This window comes from Chinchilla lanigera, unplaced genomic scaffold (assembly GCF_000276665.1).
Source record: "Chinchilla lanigera isolate Chin_1 unplaced genomic scaffold, ChiLan1.0 scaffold00054, whole genome shotgun sequence".
NCBI classification, from domain to species: domain Eukaryota; kingdom Metazoa; phylum Chordata; class Mammalia; order Rodentia; family Chinchillidae; genus Chinchilla; species Chinchilla lanigera.
Genome location: NW_004955455.1, coordinates 11,455,753 through 11,473,817, shown reverse-complemented (window position 1 = coordinate 11,473,817; position 18,065 = coordinate 11,455,753). Strand labels below are relative to the sequence as shown.

At 49.5% G+C, this 18,065-nt stretch overlaps 1 protein-coding gene across 1 annotated transcript in view; it reads right to left on the bottom strand.

Annotated features, from left to right (window-relative positions):
- Gcn1 (GCN1 eIF2 alpha kinase activator homolog) overlaps window positions 1–18,065 on the bottom strand; it is a gene marked incomplete at its 5' end in the record, with an annotated part of 58,570 nt that overhangs the window by 974 nt on the left and 39,531 nt on the right. Inside the window, 20 exon segments of the mRNA XM_013520334.1 lie at window positions 245–463; window positions 2,103–2,210; window positions 2,669–2,817; window positions 3,236–3,332; window positions 5,314–5,428; window positions 5,555–5,748; window positions 7,965–8,195; window positions 8,618–8,731; window positions 9,101–9,370; window positions 9,468–9,611; window positions 9,894–9,986; window positions 10,268–10,429; window positions 11,786–11,950; window positions 13,048–13,263; window positions 13,367–13,484; window positions 15,333–15,475; window positions 15,646–15,842; window positions 15,929–16,067; window positions 16,242–16,310; window positions 17,604–17,824. Of these exon segments, the coding sequence (XP_013375788.1) occupies window positions 245–463; window positions 2,103–2,210; window positions 2,669–2,817; window positions 3,236–3,332; window positions 5,314–5,428; window positions 5,555–5,748; window positions 7,965–8,195; window positions 8,618–8,731; window positions 9,101–9,370; window positions 9,468–9,611; window positions 9,894–9,986; window positions 10,268–10,429; window positions 11,786–11,950; window positions 13,048–13,263; window positions 13,367–13,484; window positions 15,333–15,475; window positions 15,646–15,842; window positions 15,929–16,067; window positions 16,242–16,310; window positions 17,604–17,824 (3,164 nt within the window).

The window sequence follows — 18,065 nt, the reverse complement described above, 5'->3', positions numbered from 1 at the left end:
TCTAAAGCACAGGCTTGGCTCCTGTGGGGGATTGAGGAAAGGTCTTCTGTTGCCAAAAGGAGTCTGAAAACCACAGTAAATGTGTTTTCAGCACTACGCCATTCACCTGAGCCTCAACCTGCCCCTCAAAGCTAATACACACAAGGTTACAGAGACGAGAATGGGGCTAAGCACTGGCACACAGAAGAAAAGCAAGACAGATGCCGAGGGAGAGCCCTGGGCGCCCCCAGACCCAGGCTCCCACCTGAAACAGCTCCTCCCCCTGCCTCATCTTAAGCAGGTTGACAATCGCCTGGTCGCTGTAGGCCCTCACAACAGTGTTCTTATCCTTGGTGTTGTCAAGAAGAGCCTTCAGGATGGGCTTAATGGCCTGGGGGTCCAGGGGAGGCAGTGGGTCCTTATTTGCCCACCAGATCATCTTCTCAGCCACCAGCCTGATGTCACTGGATGGGTTCTGCAGACTCTGTGAAGAGGAGCAGACAGGCACGCGTAGTCTGTTTCTCAAGAAGCCCGGACTCCTTTCAACATGGGTGACTCCACGGCTCTCTTCCAACGCGGCCCCTCCCACCCTCATGATGGTGAAGGGCGATTCGGCCCCTCCACCACCTCCATCTCATCTCTCTCCCTCTTGGCTCACTATTCCTGCCTCCAACAGAGGTTTCACTTCCTCCAACAAGCCATGCGCCTTCCTGCCCAGGGCTCTGCTCTAGTTGATTCCACTGCCTCGGGTGTGCCTGGCCCTGGCTGCCCACCTAACTGGTTCCTTCTCATCCTCCAAAGAATGAAGACTGCATAAATCAGGGCCTGAACTGTGGGCTCCAGAGGTCATATCTGCCTTGTCTGTCTCTATTCCTTCAGGGTCTAGCCCAGTGGTGGCAAACCTATAGCATATGTGCCACAGCAATTTGTTTATGTCACTGAAAGCTCTAGAAAGCTTGCTGTCACTGGTCTAGCCCACTAGGGTGCACAGTAGGTACTCAGTAAATAAATGCTGTATTAACAAGTGAATGCAGGCTGGTGCATGCGCGCACACACACACAAAATTGAAACAGGCCCTCTGGAAACTCAAGGTGTGTATAGTGAGGTGGACCCCTTTGGAATCTCATTATACAGAGCAAGGTCCATGCACAGCAGTATTGCTATTGCCTGGGAGCTGGTTCCACAGGTAGTCTCCAGCGTGGTCCCATTTCATTACAATGCAGAATTTGCGTCTGATTTCTATGCACATTAATGTTTGAGAAGTGAGCTTTATCACACAGGCTGTAGGAGCCCCGATGTCAGACTCCCTGGCTTGTCTTATTAGGAACTGACATAATAACCACACTAATAAGTGCTGCCACAGCTATGGAGAAGCAGCACAATGAGAAGACTTAAGATCTGAGCTGGCATGGGGCACACACCTGTCATCCCAGCACACACCTGTCATCGCAGCACTCCAGGAGGCTGTGAAGGATCTCAAATTTAAACCTAGCCTGGGCAATTTAACCACCTAGCACTTATTGAAACTCTGTCTCAAAATAAAAGAAAGATTTGAAATAAAGGGCCAGGCATGGTAGCACACACCTATAATCCCAGCACTTGGGAGGCTGAGATAGGAAGATCATCACGAGTTTAACGCCAGAGTGCGCTACACAGTGAGTTTAAGGTCAGCCTGAACTCTCTTAGATAGTAAGACCCTATCTCAAAAAACTTAAAATTAAGAGCTGGGCCTGGTGACGTCTGCCTCTAATCCCACCACTTGGGAGGCTAAAACAGGAGGATCGCCTTGAGTCTGAGGCCAGCTTGGGCTACATAAGTTAGTTCAAGGCCAGCCTACACTACACAGTGAGACCCTGTCTCCACCCTCCCCACCAAAAATTTAAATTTAAAAAACGGCTGGGGGTATAGCTTGGTGTGAAGAGCCTAGTTTCAAAACCCAGTACTGAGAAAAAAAAAAGATTTGAACCCAGGTCTGACCCTGACTTTTGCCCTCCATTCCTGAGCTTCCAGATCTTCTGGAGGCATCCACAGAGAACTGGATCCCAACTAGTCAAAGGTCAGTGTTCTCTAGGCATGGGGGCTGCCTCAGAAGCCAGGCGCAGTCAGTCCCTGCCCCTACTCACCTTAACGAACAGGCTGGAGAGTTTTGCTGGCAACTGTCCTGCTCCAGTCTCAATGTGGTACTTCATGAGGAAGCCCATGCCCCGGACCCCACTCACGGCAATGGGGATCTATGGAGAAACGCCAAGAGTGAGACAGCACAAAGGCATCCTGCTCCCTCCTGCGGCTGCAGAGCCAGGTGAGAACCCCTCTCCCAGGAACGTTCAGGACCCTTCTCTACCCCTCATCCTTTAGTTCTGCACACCAAAGGCTCTTCAATAGCTCTCCGAAGGGTTGCCCTGTAACTGGGTAGAAAAAGTCACCAATTCCCAAAAATTCCCCCTCTCACCAAGAGGGAACAGCTACATCTTCCAACCCTGAGCCTTCATTGTTTAAATGATGCAACTGGAGTCCAAAGGAATCAAGTGCTGGTCCCACAGCAAGTTACCAGCCAGGACGAAACTAGAACCTAGGCCACTGAGCACCCAGCTAGAGAGGTTCCCATGTGACTGGTCCGCAAAGTGATGCTGTGGAGTTCTGGCTAGGGGAGGGGAGGACAAGCACAGCTCTTACCCTGTGAGAGCCTTACCCTGTCTGCCACAGCATTGCTGAGGATCATGTCCTGAACTTCAGTGCTGTATCTGCCTGTACAGAGTCTACGGGGAGCCACATTCACAGCCACAGAGAGTGCCAGGCTCCGGCCGTGGCGAACCATCCAATCAATGCCAGACACGTCCGCTGATGGAAGGACACACCCAGGGTTAACCTGCACTTCACAGCAGCATACCTTCACCCATGCCATCGTAGCTGTCATTCCCCCACCAGGACCAGGGTGCCGACTTGGGCACAATGGTAACCCCAGACCACACTGTATACAACCTCCCTGCTTTACACAGCATAAGTTCCCCAATGTGATAAAGAGGTCTCACAAACCACTCCCATATGGTGACCATGTTCTCAGGGCAGAGACACTCAAGGACAAAGGACCACTGGAAACTCCAATGTTTCAGCAGCTGAATTCCCAAAGAAAGGGTAGTCAAGGTGCTAGGAGATCTTCAGAAGGGGAAGGGAAACAGGTGCCCAGGGCCTCTCCTGAAGAGCTGAGGGGCCCAAGTCCCTGCAGGGAACGCACCCCTCCCCCATACAAAAGACCTACCCAGCAAGTACTGTTGAAGGACAGTACTAAGCTCCTCTTCCGTCAAAAAGGCACAGAGCTCGCCCAGGCACCCAGCAGAGGATATCCGAGTGTTGTCCTGACAGAGCAGAAAGGGGAGTGACTGGCTGCACAATACCACGAGCCCCCACAATACCTTGGGTCCCCACAATACGATGAGCCCCCACAACAAGGGTAAGAAGCAATGGGGAGCCCGGGAGGGAGGGCAGAGAAGACAGCAGGAGGTATTATCCCTGTCCTCACTCCGGACACTTGTGTTCCCGGTACCGGATTGGGACTGCCATTCACTGTGCCTGCCACTTGGTGGGGAGTTAAAAATTACACGTCCAGCACTTAATTATAGAAAACTCCAGTGTGTGCGCATATGGTAATGATCATCACAATAGCAATAATAACCATATTTACATAGCACCTTTCTTCTGCGGAAATCTGAATGCTTTACATCTGTACCTCAGTTACTATCAACAGCCCTGTCACACAGAAGGGACACAGCTGGGAAAGACCCTGACACAGAGAAGGAAGCCACCTGCCCACAGCCACCTGGGAAGCCGGCTAGACAGCCACTCTGAGCAACTTTCCCCACCACAACTCTGTGTCATCTTAGGTCCAGAATGACTCCCTGCTATCTCTACTTAGCAGTGCCCTAAATAATTTGCATTTGTCCTAGAAGTGAAAATGAAGTCCATATTCAACCCAAAGAAGATGGGGAAAGGCAAGCATTTTCCATCAAAATCCAGGCCAGGTACATAGACCACTCCTTGCTGCTGTCCCTGGAATACTGAGAGGGGGATTTTAAGTTATGTGCTCTATGACTAATAAGTACCAACCTGATATATCTCTCCAAACCAAGCAACCAGAAACTTTTGGGAAAGCTAATGCCAGGCCGGCATTCTGAATCACCAGCAGTGTGGGCCTCTGAGTTTTAAGTTGAAGTCAAAGTTCTAAGCAAGGCCAAAAGCTGGCTTTGACACCATTCTCTCAAATGTGACTTCATTTAAGCTCTGCTGTGGTAAAATGCAAATTTTAAAAAATACTTTTGCTTGCCCTATTCATGAACCTATGAAAACCCTAGTAGACTGTGACCAGAAAAGGGAGTGATGGAAGGACACTCCCATCCGTACCCACAGATGCCAGGGGCTGTGGGCAGAGGAGTGGCTGAGGCTCGGAACCAGACCCATACAATGTGACAAGCACAGCAGCATCCGTGGCCCCAGGTGTCTGCACACAATGAAGTGTGAAACCACACACACCCAAGGGCCCTCTGTCTCCTAAGATTAGCGCTACACATGTAAATTAGGCCAGCACAACAGAGGGCCATCTGTGAGAGGGAAAAGAGAAAGCCCTAATCCAGGGACTCACCTCCCCCACCTCCTGCTGACCTGCTCCCTGCTGGGAAGCCTGGGAAGCTAAGGGGACTTAACAATGTTTCTGGACCAGACAGGGCAAGCAGAATTGGGCAAAACCAGGAATCACAGGCCCAGATTCAGGTTTGAGTCTACCACTTGATAGTGTGGCCTGAGATAAGACGCACTCACCAAAACAGTGCCAGGATCCCCCATTTGGAAATATACTAGAGAGATGTTCAATTTCTTGAGGTTTATGACCACGAGGGCTTATTCACCTATGGGTATAGCCCTTAAGCTTGTGGACCAATCTGTGAACCTCTTTGTTTTTACAAAGGAGGAAATGAGGGGCAGCGAAGGAAAGTGAATTAAGGTCACAGTGCAAACTGGTGAGAGATCTGGTACTTTACAAACCTTACTTTGCCTTATATATAAAACAGAATCATAAGGCTTGGTGGTACAGCACATATGACATGCATGAGGCCCTGAGTTTGATCCCAAGGACAAAATAAAAACTACAAAACCAGCATTATCAAAGTTACCTGCTTGACTCCCTCAAGAAAATGCTCAGTAAACTGTGGAGGGCTACAAGCACCAGAAAGATTACTCCTGACCAGCTGCCAGCTGTATTAACTTCTGACACATACAGAGAAGCTGACCAGGGGAGATGGCAAACCGGTGGAACTCCCCACAACTCAGGCACCCCCACAGCCATACCTCATCGTGCCCCAGCATGCTCAGCAGGAGTGAGACGATGTTTTTCCGAATGATGGCATCCACTTTAGCACCTGCTCCCTGAATCACAAACCTCAGGGCCTGCAGCATAGTGTCCCTACGGAACCAACATTGACTTAGCCTTCGGCTGTCCCCCACCACTGCCTTCCCGCATGCACAAGTGCAGCCTGGAGCAGCTGCCTGGCCTCCTTGGGGCTGCAGCACACCTTTAGCAGCACCTCACCTGACACCAGGGTCCTCCATGACCCGGATTCCATTGAGCAGCTCTGTGAAGAGAGGATCCACCTTGATATGGATGGAAATGAGCTTCCCCAGCGCATCAGCAGCCTTTAGGCGCACACCCCGGTTGGAGTCCTGCAGGGCTTTGGTGAAGGTCGTCTGCAGCTGGGGCAGGAAGGGCTTCAGGGCAATCCCAACCTGAGGGAGAAGCCCACATCTGAAAATTACAATTGTAGAGGACCCCAGGCCATGGTGTATCAAAGACATGAAAGCAAATCACCATAAACCACCTCTCACACATGGCTTAGGAACAGACAGCCCATAAGAAAGAAGAGCCAGGTATAGACAGGCTCTGCTCAGCCTCCTCATCTGTTTCCAGAATCCTTCCCTGAACTGAGACGAGAAGGAGGAGAATAGTCACTGCAGCAGCCAGTCAGAGAGAGCTGTGTTACAGTGGTCCCAGCCATAATGAGACAAAGACAAGCAACTCAAAGCTTCCTATGACTCATGGAAAGAGTAGGGCAGGCAGGCAGAGGGTGGCAGTGCTGAAGCAGTTACACAAGATAGGGAGATGCACTAGCTGTGTTACAGCAAGCGCCACCGAGCACAGAGTCCCCAGAACGATGACCTCAGAGGGTCCTCCCTATATGCCCGCCTATTACAAATCCAGCTCCGTCCCTGGCCATGCAGAAAAACAGGTACACTTTTGATAAAATATAGATGAAATGAGGAATAAAGTTTACTTCTTATTAAATAGGAAACACAGTGGCTGTCTGGCGAGTCTAATACCAATGGTAGTCTGGAAATACTGGACTTGGGTGAATACGCAGGCTGCCCTGTGGCACGCCGTAGGGGAAGCCGGTAAATCTGAGAAGCTTCCAGCCCCAGGGTGACATCTGCCTCCTGGGTGAGGGAAAGGCCCCATGAAGAAAGGGGCTCCATAATAAAACCTCCATGTGTGTCTCGAGTTAACACGAAAAAAAAACAGCGCAGAATGCAGGTGAAGGTAACACATTCCCCCACATACATGGAACCAAGGGCCATGGAACCACAGAGCTATACTGCCGGCCCTTTTTTATTTTGAGGCAGGGTCTTGCAAAGTCACTATGTTGCCCAGGCTAGGCTCACATCTGGGATCCACCTGTCTCAGCTCCTCACAATGCTGGGATTATAGGCATGTGGCAGTACACCTGGCTTATTTTTTTTTTTTTTCTTTCTTCCTTCTGTTTTTTTTTGGTACCAGAAATCGAAGTTAAGACCTTGTGCTTGTGAGGCAGGCGCTGTGCCACTGAGCTATACCCCTGGCCCCTTTCACTCTTCGTTCGTTCGTTCGTTCGTTCGTTCGTTCGTTCGTTCGTTCTTTCAAGACAGGGTCTCACTATGTAGTTCAGGCTGGCTTTGAACTATGTACCTCATGCTGACCTCTAACTCAAAGTAATTCGCCTGCCTCAGCCTCTCAATCTGCTGGGATTACAGGCATGCACCACCATGCCTATTTTTTCTTTTAAAGAGTCAATTTTCCACAAAAAGAGGATGATATTCACAATCTCATATGGAAGCTGAGAAGTTCAAAATACACACTTCAGAAGGAAAAGCTACAAATCTTAGTTATGCATTTACTTCCAATCTGATGAGAATTTTTTGTTTTTAAACAATAAATCTTAGCTCTGTACTTTTTTAAGTCTAAGGAGCTTAATTATTGCTCTGTAAAGTATCAGAAATGGTTCCTATATTACATCATTGCTCATTATACTTTGGGGGGAAAAGTCATTTTAGTTTTCTCAGATGTTTCATTCACTCATCAGATTCTTTGCATCTCCTTTTATGAGGCCATAACAAATGCTGAAGTAACTTTATTTATTTATTTTTTGTTTTTTGAGACAAGGTCTTGCTATACAGTTCAGGCTGGCCTTGAACTCACTATGTAGCCCAGAACTCACAGTGATCCTCCTGCTTCAGCCACCCAAGCGCTTGGATTACAGGCATGCACCACCATACCCAGCCTAAAATAATTTTAAACAACTATTTCTATTTCTGTGGTCCTGAGTTTTTTCCTCTGAAGCAGTGATTACTCAAATTAATCACAATTTCTATGTCCTGAGTGCTTAGTGTGCCAGGCATTGTGCCTGATGTCATTTCACTTCCTCCCCACACGTAGCAGTCCCTCAGGAAGCAGGTAGCATTACAGATCTCACAGGTGAGCACGCAGGCTCAGGGAGAGGTGACATGGCTTTCCCACGGTCCTTCTGGACACAGAGTACTGAAAGGGGGACTTGGCACTGAACCATATATAGTGTACCTGGAGGCTGAGGGCTCAACTCCCTCCGCGATGCTGTGTCTCCATAATAAAGCCTCACCTGCTGCCACAGGATACCCGGGTCAGTGTCAGTCTCCTGCAGATCACTGGTGCTCACCTTAGCCAGCAAAAGGCTCAGTGTCTCGAGCAGAGCCGCCTTCACGTTCCAGCTGAACCGGTCCCCCAGGATGCGAATTAGAGGGCCAGTGATGCTAACCACAGAGGGCCTCAGGGCATCAGCCGAGGTCAGGCGGATCACTAAGCCTAAGGCCTTGGCAGCTTCCTCCTTTTGCTCGGGGCTCCCAGTGAGGACTCCTTCCCGCAACACAGGAAGGATGGAAGTTACTCCCTAAAAAGAGAACCACAGCTGAGAGCCCAAGGTCCAAGGCTCTGAGCCCATGTGTTTCCCATGCAAGGTGCTCCCTACAACCAACACTGTCAGCCCCACGAGAGACGGTGATGGGCTGCATCTTAGGTCGAGGGCCCCAACAGGTCCACACACACAGAGGTAACAAGCAGCTACCACCTCGGTGAGCCACTTGCTCTGGCTGAGCTGACCACCACAGCTTAAACCAAGGACAACATACTCCCGACCCCCGTATCTAGCCACCAAGGCAGAAGCATGCTGTTTGTGATGTGCTGAAGAGCACGCGCAGCATGAAGTCAGACCCATCCACCACTATTCCGGTGGTCCCACTGTGGACCTGAGCTGGAGGTGAAGGTGCACGAAGGCCGCATTCCCGAGCACCCTGGCCACCAAGCCCTGCTTACCTTCTTTGGGAGGCAGAAGCCTGGAACATGCTCGCCTTTGCTCTCGTTGCCAATGAACCGGATTTCTTTGTGCAGCTCTTCAATCAGCGCCAACTGGTTGCCAGCATCCAATTTCTGTGAAAATCCAAAAGGAACAGTGATGATGTGCAGCCTTTCCTCTCAAGACTGCTTCAAAACAACACAGCGAGGGGGATGAGCAAGACCGGCCACAGGAGAGTCAGCACTGAAGCTGAGTGACAGGGACATGGAGTGTTCCTGTCACAATCTAGTCTTACAAATGGTTGGAATTTTCAGCCAGGTGTGGTGGCACATGCCTGTAGTCTCAGCACATGGAAGGCTGGGGCAGGAGGGTCGCTCGAGCCCAGGAGTTCCAGACTAGACTGGGCAACACAGCAAGACCCCAACTCAAAAACAAAGAAAAGGACACAAATATATGGGACTTCTCCAATCAAAAGCTGGTTGTGGAGTTAGTGGTCCCCTCACCTTGGTGATGGCATTTAGGGCATCCCAGCTCTCTTCCAGAACCACAGGGTTTGAGTCGTTGAAGAGGCGGATCAGGCCTGAGACCAGGCTCCGCAGGTGGCTCGTGTAGTCGGCCTTGGAGCGGGAGCAGTAGATGTTGAGGATGATGGCAGCAGCCTGCCTCATGCCCACCTCAGGGCTTCGGGTGGCTTCCAAAAGGTCTTCAATAATGATCCGGTGCCCAGTGTCATCTTCTACTGAGAGGATCACAGCCTGACAATTGGCCATCTCCTGAAAGCCACAGGGAACGTGCACGCTGAGCACTGACCCTCACAGGCAGGAGAGGCTGACCGTTAGAAAGTGATGGGAGTGAACACGACCACCTTACCAGCTGCTCATCTGGAGTCCCGAGCTTCTCCTTCAGGGCTAACATGACTGCAGGAAGGATCACACCAAGATGACGGGTCAGAGCGTCACCTGCCACAGACGAAAGGAAAGCCAGCACCCGCGTATTGACAGGTGGTGTTGTCAACTGGAAGAATGAGGAACAAGATCAACTTGATGAATACCGCACCTGCTCAGAGTCCGGCCCAGCAACGGGCTCTGGGAACAGAGGGGCGAGCGAGGGAGTGTCCCTTGTGTCCCTGCTCAGAGAGGAGGGCCTACTCAGGCGTATCTTGGCGGACAAGGGAAGAGTGTCCTGCCCACTGTACCTCCACCCTCCCAACAGCTATGTTCAGAACTGGCCTTCACAGCAGACTCGGGAATAACAGTGTGGCTCTGTAAACAGAGTGTTTACCATGTTGGGGTTTACCTTGGGCACGAGGTAGGGCAGCACCACACGACTCTTAATGGCCATAACTTGCTTCAGACCATCCAAGGCGAATTCGGATACCTCCTCATCATCCTGAAGAGGGACATTGGGGACAACACTGAGAAGCTGGCTCCTGCCACTTCTCTGTTGTCTGAACTGGCCGGCCACTGCACGCCACCTTCTCTGCCTGCCTTCTTGCCTTTCACTGCATCCATATACTTACTGTCTAAGGAGAGGCCCAAGCCAAATCTGCTCTAGCTACCCCCACTCCCCTCAAAGGGCCCACACGCTGACTGCCCTGGCAGTCACTTCTCACATTCTGCTGCTAGAGGCAGTAACAGCCATGTTGGTAGGTGTGTGGCAGATCCACTCACCAGCTGCTTCAGTAAAAACGGGAGGATGTCCTCCAGGGCCTGGTGGCCAATGGTGGAGTGCAGCTGCTCAAAGGTCTTGGCTGCCGCCTCTCGGACCTCCTCCAAGGGGTCACACAAAGCCTTCCTTGCTGTGGGCACGAGGGATTCCGAGAAATACAGTACCTGCAACAGTGCAAGCAAGGGTGTACCAATAAGGAAAAGCCCAAACGGAGCAGCAGCAAACAAGGGGTCACAGGCCAGGGACGCCAACCCAGCCAAGCCGCAACTCCCTCTACAGGACTTTTTGGTTAACCTAACTCTGTTGTGAAAATACTGAAATACAAAAAACAGAGAAGATCTGTTATAAACCCCCCATGAATCCCTCACAAAGACTAACAACGAAGTTCTCCACTGTCCTGGAGAGTTCTCCAGACATTTCTCGTCTTCTATAGGAGCTCCTAATTCCTTCCAGAGCAAGGACTGCAGGATCTAGCCCCTCTTCTCCCTAGACTCCTTCATTTGTCCATTCTCTTGGGAAATTTCCAGTCTTTCTTCAAGCTTCCCACCAAATACCTCCCCCTCTATGAAGGGTGTAACAGCCCAGTGATGGTTCTGCCCCTGGACAACCAATCCCACCACAGTAAAACTCACTGAGTTCTACTGACTGACTGCTGTGCCAGCATCACCACTGGACTGTGGGGCTTCTGAGCGTGGCGATGCAGCCTCTGAGGACTCAGGAACTACTCAATTATTCCCAAGTCTTCTGGTGACAGAATTTCTTTTGATACTTTGCCAAATGGAGATAGAAATAAATGAATGAATGAATGAATGCAAGGCCTACTCCTGGAGGAGATGCAGCTAGTAACCAGGCTAGGTGTTCACGCTAAGCAGCTGGCTACCTGCTTCCATTTCTAACTGGCCATCTACTTACGCACTTCCATACTATCCAACTTGAAAGCATTCCCAGTCTACTTGCTGCAAGTGTTTCAAGGATCAATGACCTTAGAAATAAGGTCAATCCTTAGAAAGAAAGTACTCCAAATCCTTTATGTTGCTACTATGGAAACAGAAGTACTGTTACAGACAATACATTTCCACCCACCAGGTAGTTAAACACTTCCCTCCTCCTCTCCTAAGAATGAGTACTTACCCCTCCTGCTCCCTGCCACACTCTGCACTTGTACTCACGCACAGCCCCCTTTCCCACGAAAGAGGCACCACACATTTTAATCTAATTGGTAGAGTGACACAGAAGAGACTGATCTGCAGCAACCTAACGAGTGATGAGAAAGTCATCTCTAGTTTCCAAAGGCTACTTCAGGAGGCATCCAAACTGCTTAGCTCTTAGCCTACAAAACTGACAGCAAAGCCGTGAAGGAAACAAGTCCACATGTGGCTCAGCCAGTAACCTGCTGCCAACAGCGCCCTCCAGAGTGAGGCCCATGTGTCCCCGAGGGCAGGGCTTCTGTGACATCCCCCTGACCTCTCAGTCAGACACCTTCAGGTACACCATCTGCGGGACTCTATGAAGATACTCACGGCATCCCGGCTGGTGGACTTCATGATCTCGCTCAGCCCAATGCACACACCCTGTCTCTCATCGCTCTTCTGAGACCTGAGGCCTTCTTCAAGGATGGGGATGATCTCAGGGAGGATTTTCTCCCCTAGCTTCCGGACGAGGTCTCCCAATGTCCTTGCCGCAATCTGTTAGCAGAGATCAAATCAGAACATCAACTCCTGGCAACACCAAGGTACCCAGAGGACCAGAATGAGGATCCTGGAGCCTCCTAGGCTTTATCTCAGTCACTCATTCAATTTCCCCCAAATGCTCTCAGTCACAGGGTGCTCAAAACACACCACAAAAGCAAACTACTCTGTTTCACACACATCAACACAGCTTGAAGCAAGAGCCAGCACCTTATATATGAACATGAACTACATCATACGCTGCACGATCAAACCAGTTTCCCTGGCTCATCCAAAACTTATCTCTGTGCTCTTGCTCAGGGGGTTGAATCTGGAACAAATGCTTTAAGGAAGAAGAAGAAAAAAAAAAATCCACCTCCTCTCTGGAGCTTCATGCAAACTCTTCTTTAGCACCAAATATACAATTTGCTTGCCAAGGCCAGGGGCTAGAAGTACGCCAAAGAGCACTAGCAGGATCATCAGTCTAGACTGGGCACCCCCTCCCAACCGCTGAACGCCATCTGTCCCCACTTGGTGCACCAGTCTTCTCTCCCACCATACTTGTTCCTTCCTGATTCTTCACTCCAGCTGCTCTGCCTTGCTCTCCTTCCCAGGTGCCCTGGTGCTGCCTACCATGGGAACCTGGCACACCCCAGCCTTGGATCTCAAGTACCATTCCCTCTGTGGAAGTCTCTCACCATCTCCTTATTTGGTTAGTGCTCACTCATCTTTCATCCTCAAGAATCACTTCTTCTAAGAGGTCTTTGCTGAGCCCTCGCTAGGCCACGTGCCCAGACCATAAGCATGCGTAAGTGCACTTGCACTTGCCACCGCTGTATCTGACATCTGTTTGTGTGATTATCTGACTAATATGCATCTGCTCAACCAGACTACAGATGAGCAGCATAGGGAATGAGACTGCCTTTCTTCTCCATTATATCCCAGGTACGAGGCCCCTGTGAGACACACAGTAAATATTTGTTAAATGACTAAGTAAATAAATGTCCCTCTATTAAGACAGGAGACCGTCACCCCTCTCCCAGGCTTTGCAGCTCCTTAGGCTCTGCAAGGAGGCACTGGGGCTGGTGGGCCACAGCAAGGCCCAGGAAACTTACTGTTCTCTTGTCTGCACATGTGCTGGCCAGGAAACCCAGCAGCAGCCCAAAGAGAGTGGGCAAGATCTCACGCAAGGTGCGAGGGGTATTGGAAACAACAATCTTCCAGACATGCAGGGACGCCTGCCGCACAACAAGCTGGGTGTCTGAGCGGCCCATGTAGAGCCCTGCCAGTACTCGGTTCCGCCGATCAACCCCGAGCGCAGTGATGATTGCCTGCAGTCCACAGAAAGGGGCAGAGAACACGGTGGTGAACACAGATGGGCACCAGGATGTATCCTCCCATCAGCACAGGGAGGAAACCAACGCTAGGCACAACCTTATTAGATTGAGCAGTCCCAAAGTTGTCATCTTCAGAAGCGGTTTCTGTGGTCATCTTTCCAGTGACCCCTGAGATATGGAAGAGGAGGTCTCCAAGGAGCTGAACAGAGCTGAACCTGCAAAGACCAAGAAAAGGGGCACGGTCTCAGGAACACAGTCTCAGGGCACAGCCCAGCACTGCACAGAAGACTGGAATGCACCCCAAATATTCATGGTGCTTATTTGGAAATGTAAGAGTCCAGATAATTTTCTACCAAGTGTAAGGCAAGGATTCAAACCCTAGCACTACACTGAGAAGAAAATAAAAAAGGAAAAAGAATAATCCACATTTTTTTAAAGCATGTGTGAAATTTCCATAATAAACATTATAAAAAGAAACTAGGCATGGTGGTGCACACTTGTAATCCTAGCTACTCTGGAGGCTGAGGCAGGAGGATCTCAAGTTCAAGGCCAGCCTGGGCCACTAAGTAAGACCATGTCTCAAAACAAAATTTGAAAATAGGGCTAAAAAAAAAAAAAGCTAGAGCACCCGCCTATAACATGTGAGATCCTGGCTTCAATACCTAGTACTGAAAAACAAAAAGAAGAGAGTGAGGGCAGCAACAAGGAATATGGACATCACAAGCATAGAACCCTGGAGAGGCCAAGAAGGATGAATTTTATTTCTCTTCAACTTTATTTCTCTTCAAATTGCTTTTAGTGGGGCTGGGGATTTAGCTCAGCGGCACAGCGCCTGCCTGGCAAGCACAAGGTGGTGAGTTTGATTCCTGATACCGGAAAACAAACAAACAAACAAAAAAACTGCTTTTAGTGATTAGAAAAATAATAGTCAAAAAAAAAAAGAAAAAAAAATAATAGTCATATTCAAACTGAAAATTTAAGAGATACAGAAGGAAAGAATGTAAAGAATCACCCAACGCCCACTATCCAGACACCCACTCTGAGACAGATGCTTCCCAGCATCCACTTCTCCACACACAGACATGCGCACTCCATGCGATGTGCAAAGAAGGTCTGACTAGGTGGCTGGGCTACAGCCTGCACTGTCTGGTCAATGACAGGTTGAGCTGCTTCCTGGGTTATTCAATACAGTCCTTTACGATTCTCTGAAGTGTCTGAACAAAAGTCCACTGTGTGGATGTGTTATGAGATTTTTATGGGAACCTCTAATTCTCTCTTTTTTTTTGGTACCTAGAATTGAACTCAGGACCTTGCACTTGCCAGGCAGGCACTTGTGCCACTAAGCTATATCCCTGGCCCTCAAACCTCTAATTTTCTAAATGATAAGCAATACTGCAATAAACATCCTTTTGCATCCAGCTTTAATCACTTGACCAAATACATTCTTAAAATAAATTCCTATGAGTAAATGCAATTTCAAGAAGAATATTCATATTTAAAATCTTAACACAAACTGTAGGAAAATCGATTCTTCTTTTTCTTTCTTTCTCTTTCTTTTTACTTTTTCTTTTTTTTTTTTTTTTTTTTAGTTGTTTTAGCTAAGTACTTATCTCTTAAATGTGTTTTTTTTTTTTTTGGTATGGGGCATTGAACCCAGGGCCTTCACACTGAGCTACATCCCCAGTCCTTTCTTTTTTATTTTGAGACAGGGTCTCTTGCTACATCATGAAGTTGCTCTAGCTGGGTTCAAACTTAGCACCTTCCTTGCCTCAGCCTCCCAAAGCACTGGGATTAAAGGTGTATACCACACCCATCTCAAAAGAAACTGGAGGGTGACAAAAGGAAAGGTCTAGAGAAAGTTGAGAGAGGTCTTGGCAACATTCTGCTCTTTATTTCTCTTTTATTTTTTTTTCTGGTACTGGGAATCAAACTCACGACCTTGTGCTTGCCGGGCAGGTGCCATGCCACTGAGCTAAATCCCTAGCCCCTCTGCTCTTTATTTCTCAATTGTAGTTCCTAAAAAAAAACCTCAGGCCCAGCAGGCCTGTCAGCCACATCCTCACCGTATTCTCCAGAGGTCATCAAAAAGGCCTTGCTCCAGCTGGGGCAGCAGCAGCGCGATGGCTGTCTCAGCGTACATGGAGATGACCCGCTGGCCCGCACGCAGAGCAGTGTCACGCACAAACTCGTTCTCGTCAGCCAGAGCCTGGGCATGCAGAGAGTGGGTCAGCCAGGGCTGCCTCTGCCTGGGCAGCCTGACCGAAAGGAAATGGGGCTCCCTGAAGGGCAGGATAGGGACTCCTATCCTCTCCAACAGAGCAGGGGCATCCTGCCCACCTTAGGTCTTCCATCCTCAGTGAGATCATTGGTACCTACTTTGAGAATACAGGGGATGATGGGCCCCACATAAGGGGTGAACTTGTCCCCAAATGTAATGGGCAGGTAGTTGAACATCATGATGTAGCCATCTCGGACATGGGGTGCAATGTCCACTTTGCTGGCAGTAGCTACAATTTCCGGCATCAGCTTCTCCAACTTCTCCACTCCCAAGCCGGCCATGACCTCAGCCAACCCTGTGACACAAGAACAGATGAACTCACTGGATCTGAGGGTGCCTGGATGGCATGAGGTCTGGCCTCTGGGCCTGCTTCAGCCTCACCCTGTGCAGCGCCTGAGCGATCCACCGAGCTCTGTTCATAGGTCAGTGTCTCCATCAGCCATGGTAGCAAGTCCTCAAAGCACGATTCCCCCATGCCTTTCACCATGGCTCCAAGAGCCTTGGCAGACACTGTCCGCACCTTAACAGGGACAGAAGGAGAGGCAGCTCCCAATAAGGTAGCCGAGCAGGGGCAATGAGGCACCCCTAGCCTCCTTCCCTTTGCCTGAGAGTCATACAAGTGCTGCAGAATTCCCAATAGTCAGTTTTCTGCAGACCAAGCTAAAAGAGTGAGCTTCCTCCACCCTGGACTCACCTCAGGCACGGGATCCAAAAGAGAGGCTTTGAGACCAGGTGTCACGCTGGGCAGGTATGGGGCCAAGTCCTGCAACAACAGGGGAGGAGGCTCAGGTGCAGCCCACCTCCTGCTTTCTCGAGACCCAGTTCCGCCGTGCACCTGATCACTCTGTTCTGCTGACAGGGAGGACCAGCGGGGCCTCAAGCACAAAAACTGGGCTGCTCACAGCACGCAGGTACTGGCAAAGAGCTTCCCCTCTGACCTGGCCTTGAAGGCACCACGCAACTGCTCAGGGAGACCTACAAGATTAGTGGCCCCTCCCCAGCAGGTGAAACACAGCTGCCAGACACAGACCAAAGCCCAGCTCCACACACCTTCTCTCAGGACAAGGGCCTGGAGCCCTTATGAAATATTTCTGGTCCTTTCCTTTTAGAATTTCCTTATCATCTTCCTTTTTTCACCTCAAAATGTTTGTGTCTTAGTGTAGCCTTCAGTTTTAGGGAACAACTTTAAATATAGAAAATGCCTTATGCTCACTGCAGCAGCCCTTAAAATAGCATTAAAAAAAAAAACCTTGGACACTGTGTGACCAATGTCAGAATTACATAAGTTATGGTATATAAACTTGGTGGACTGTGATATAATTACAAACACTCAGTTTTGTGAGCAAGTTAACTATAACTTGAAAATACACTGCAATTTTTTAAACGGAATCTAAAAATATTTATAGTAATTGTTTTAGTGTTATGGGACTGTATATAATTTTTTGTTTTAAAAATGTCTTTAATTTCCTTAATTTTCTAGGATTGACATAACTTTTCACTTCTTTTGTTCATCAAAGCAGAACTGGTGGTGAAATCACATGTGCAAGTTCTTGAAAGCAAATAAAGCAAAGCTCCCAAACTAGACTCAACTCCTCATGGAGGCTTATAGAAGTCTCTAGACAAGACTATCACGAGGAAAAGTAGCAGCTGTTTCACCAACACTCCTGAAAAGTCAAAGGAGAAGGTGGGCTCTTTCTCCATGTCAGGTTACAGGGCCCAGTGAGGGGCCTCAGTCAAGCACCAAAACAGAACTACATCAGTCTAAAACCACCATGTTCTGGAAGATGCCCAGAGAGACCAAATTTCTATCTCCCACCTAAATGGCCCATTTTCCCCTGAAAACATAATCATGGGAATAAAACTTGGAATGTAGCTCAGTGTTAGAGCGCATGTCTAGCATGCAGGAGGACCTAGGTTCAAGCCATAGCAGCATAAAACAACAAAAAGTCAAAACCAGGAACCAGTGCCTACATCCTCCCACCTGCTGTGGGCAGGGACTCCATACCCTAAACCAGCTGCTATTTGTCTGTCTCACCAGCCCGAGCTAAGCCGCTACCTTTTGGTCTGTCAGGGAGTACATGTTGCCAATAATCTGCGCCGCCATCTTCCGTGTGTCTGTAGAGCGATCCTGGAAGGCTCTCTGGACAATGGGCATGATGAGGGCAAGGGATGGAGCATCAATGAAGTGGACAAACTTGGTGTCCAGCAGGGTCTGCAGGCACTTCTGGGTCTTCCTTGACGGGTCCGTCAGGGCATCCAGCAGGACAGGGGCGATAGCTATGGGTCCACACAGGAGAGAGGCTGGTATGTACAAGTCCATGGAGCAGCAAAGCCACAGGATCCCCAAACCAAAGTGGGCAGAGGAGCAGAGAGCCTGGAGCACCTCGCCCCTGAAGTCCCACGAGCTGCTTGCTAAAGAACTCATCCTGGGGCTGGGGATTTAGCTCAGCGGCAAAGCGCCTGCCTGGCAAGCGCAAGGTCGTGAGTTCGGTTCCCGGTACTGGAGAAAAACCAAAAA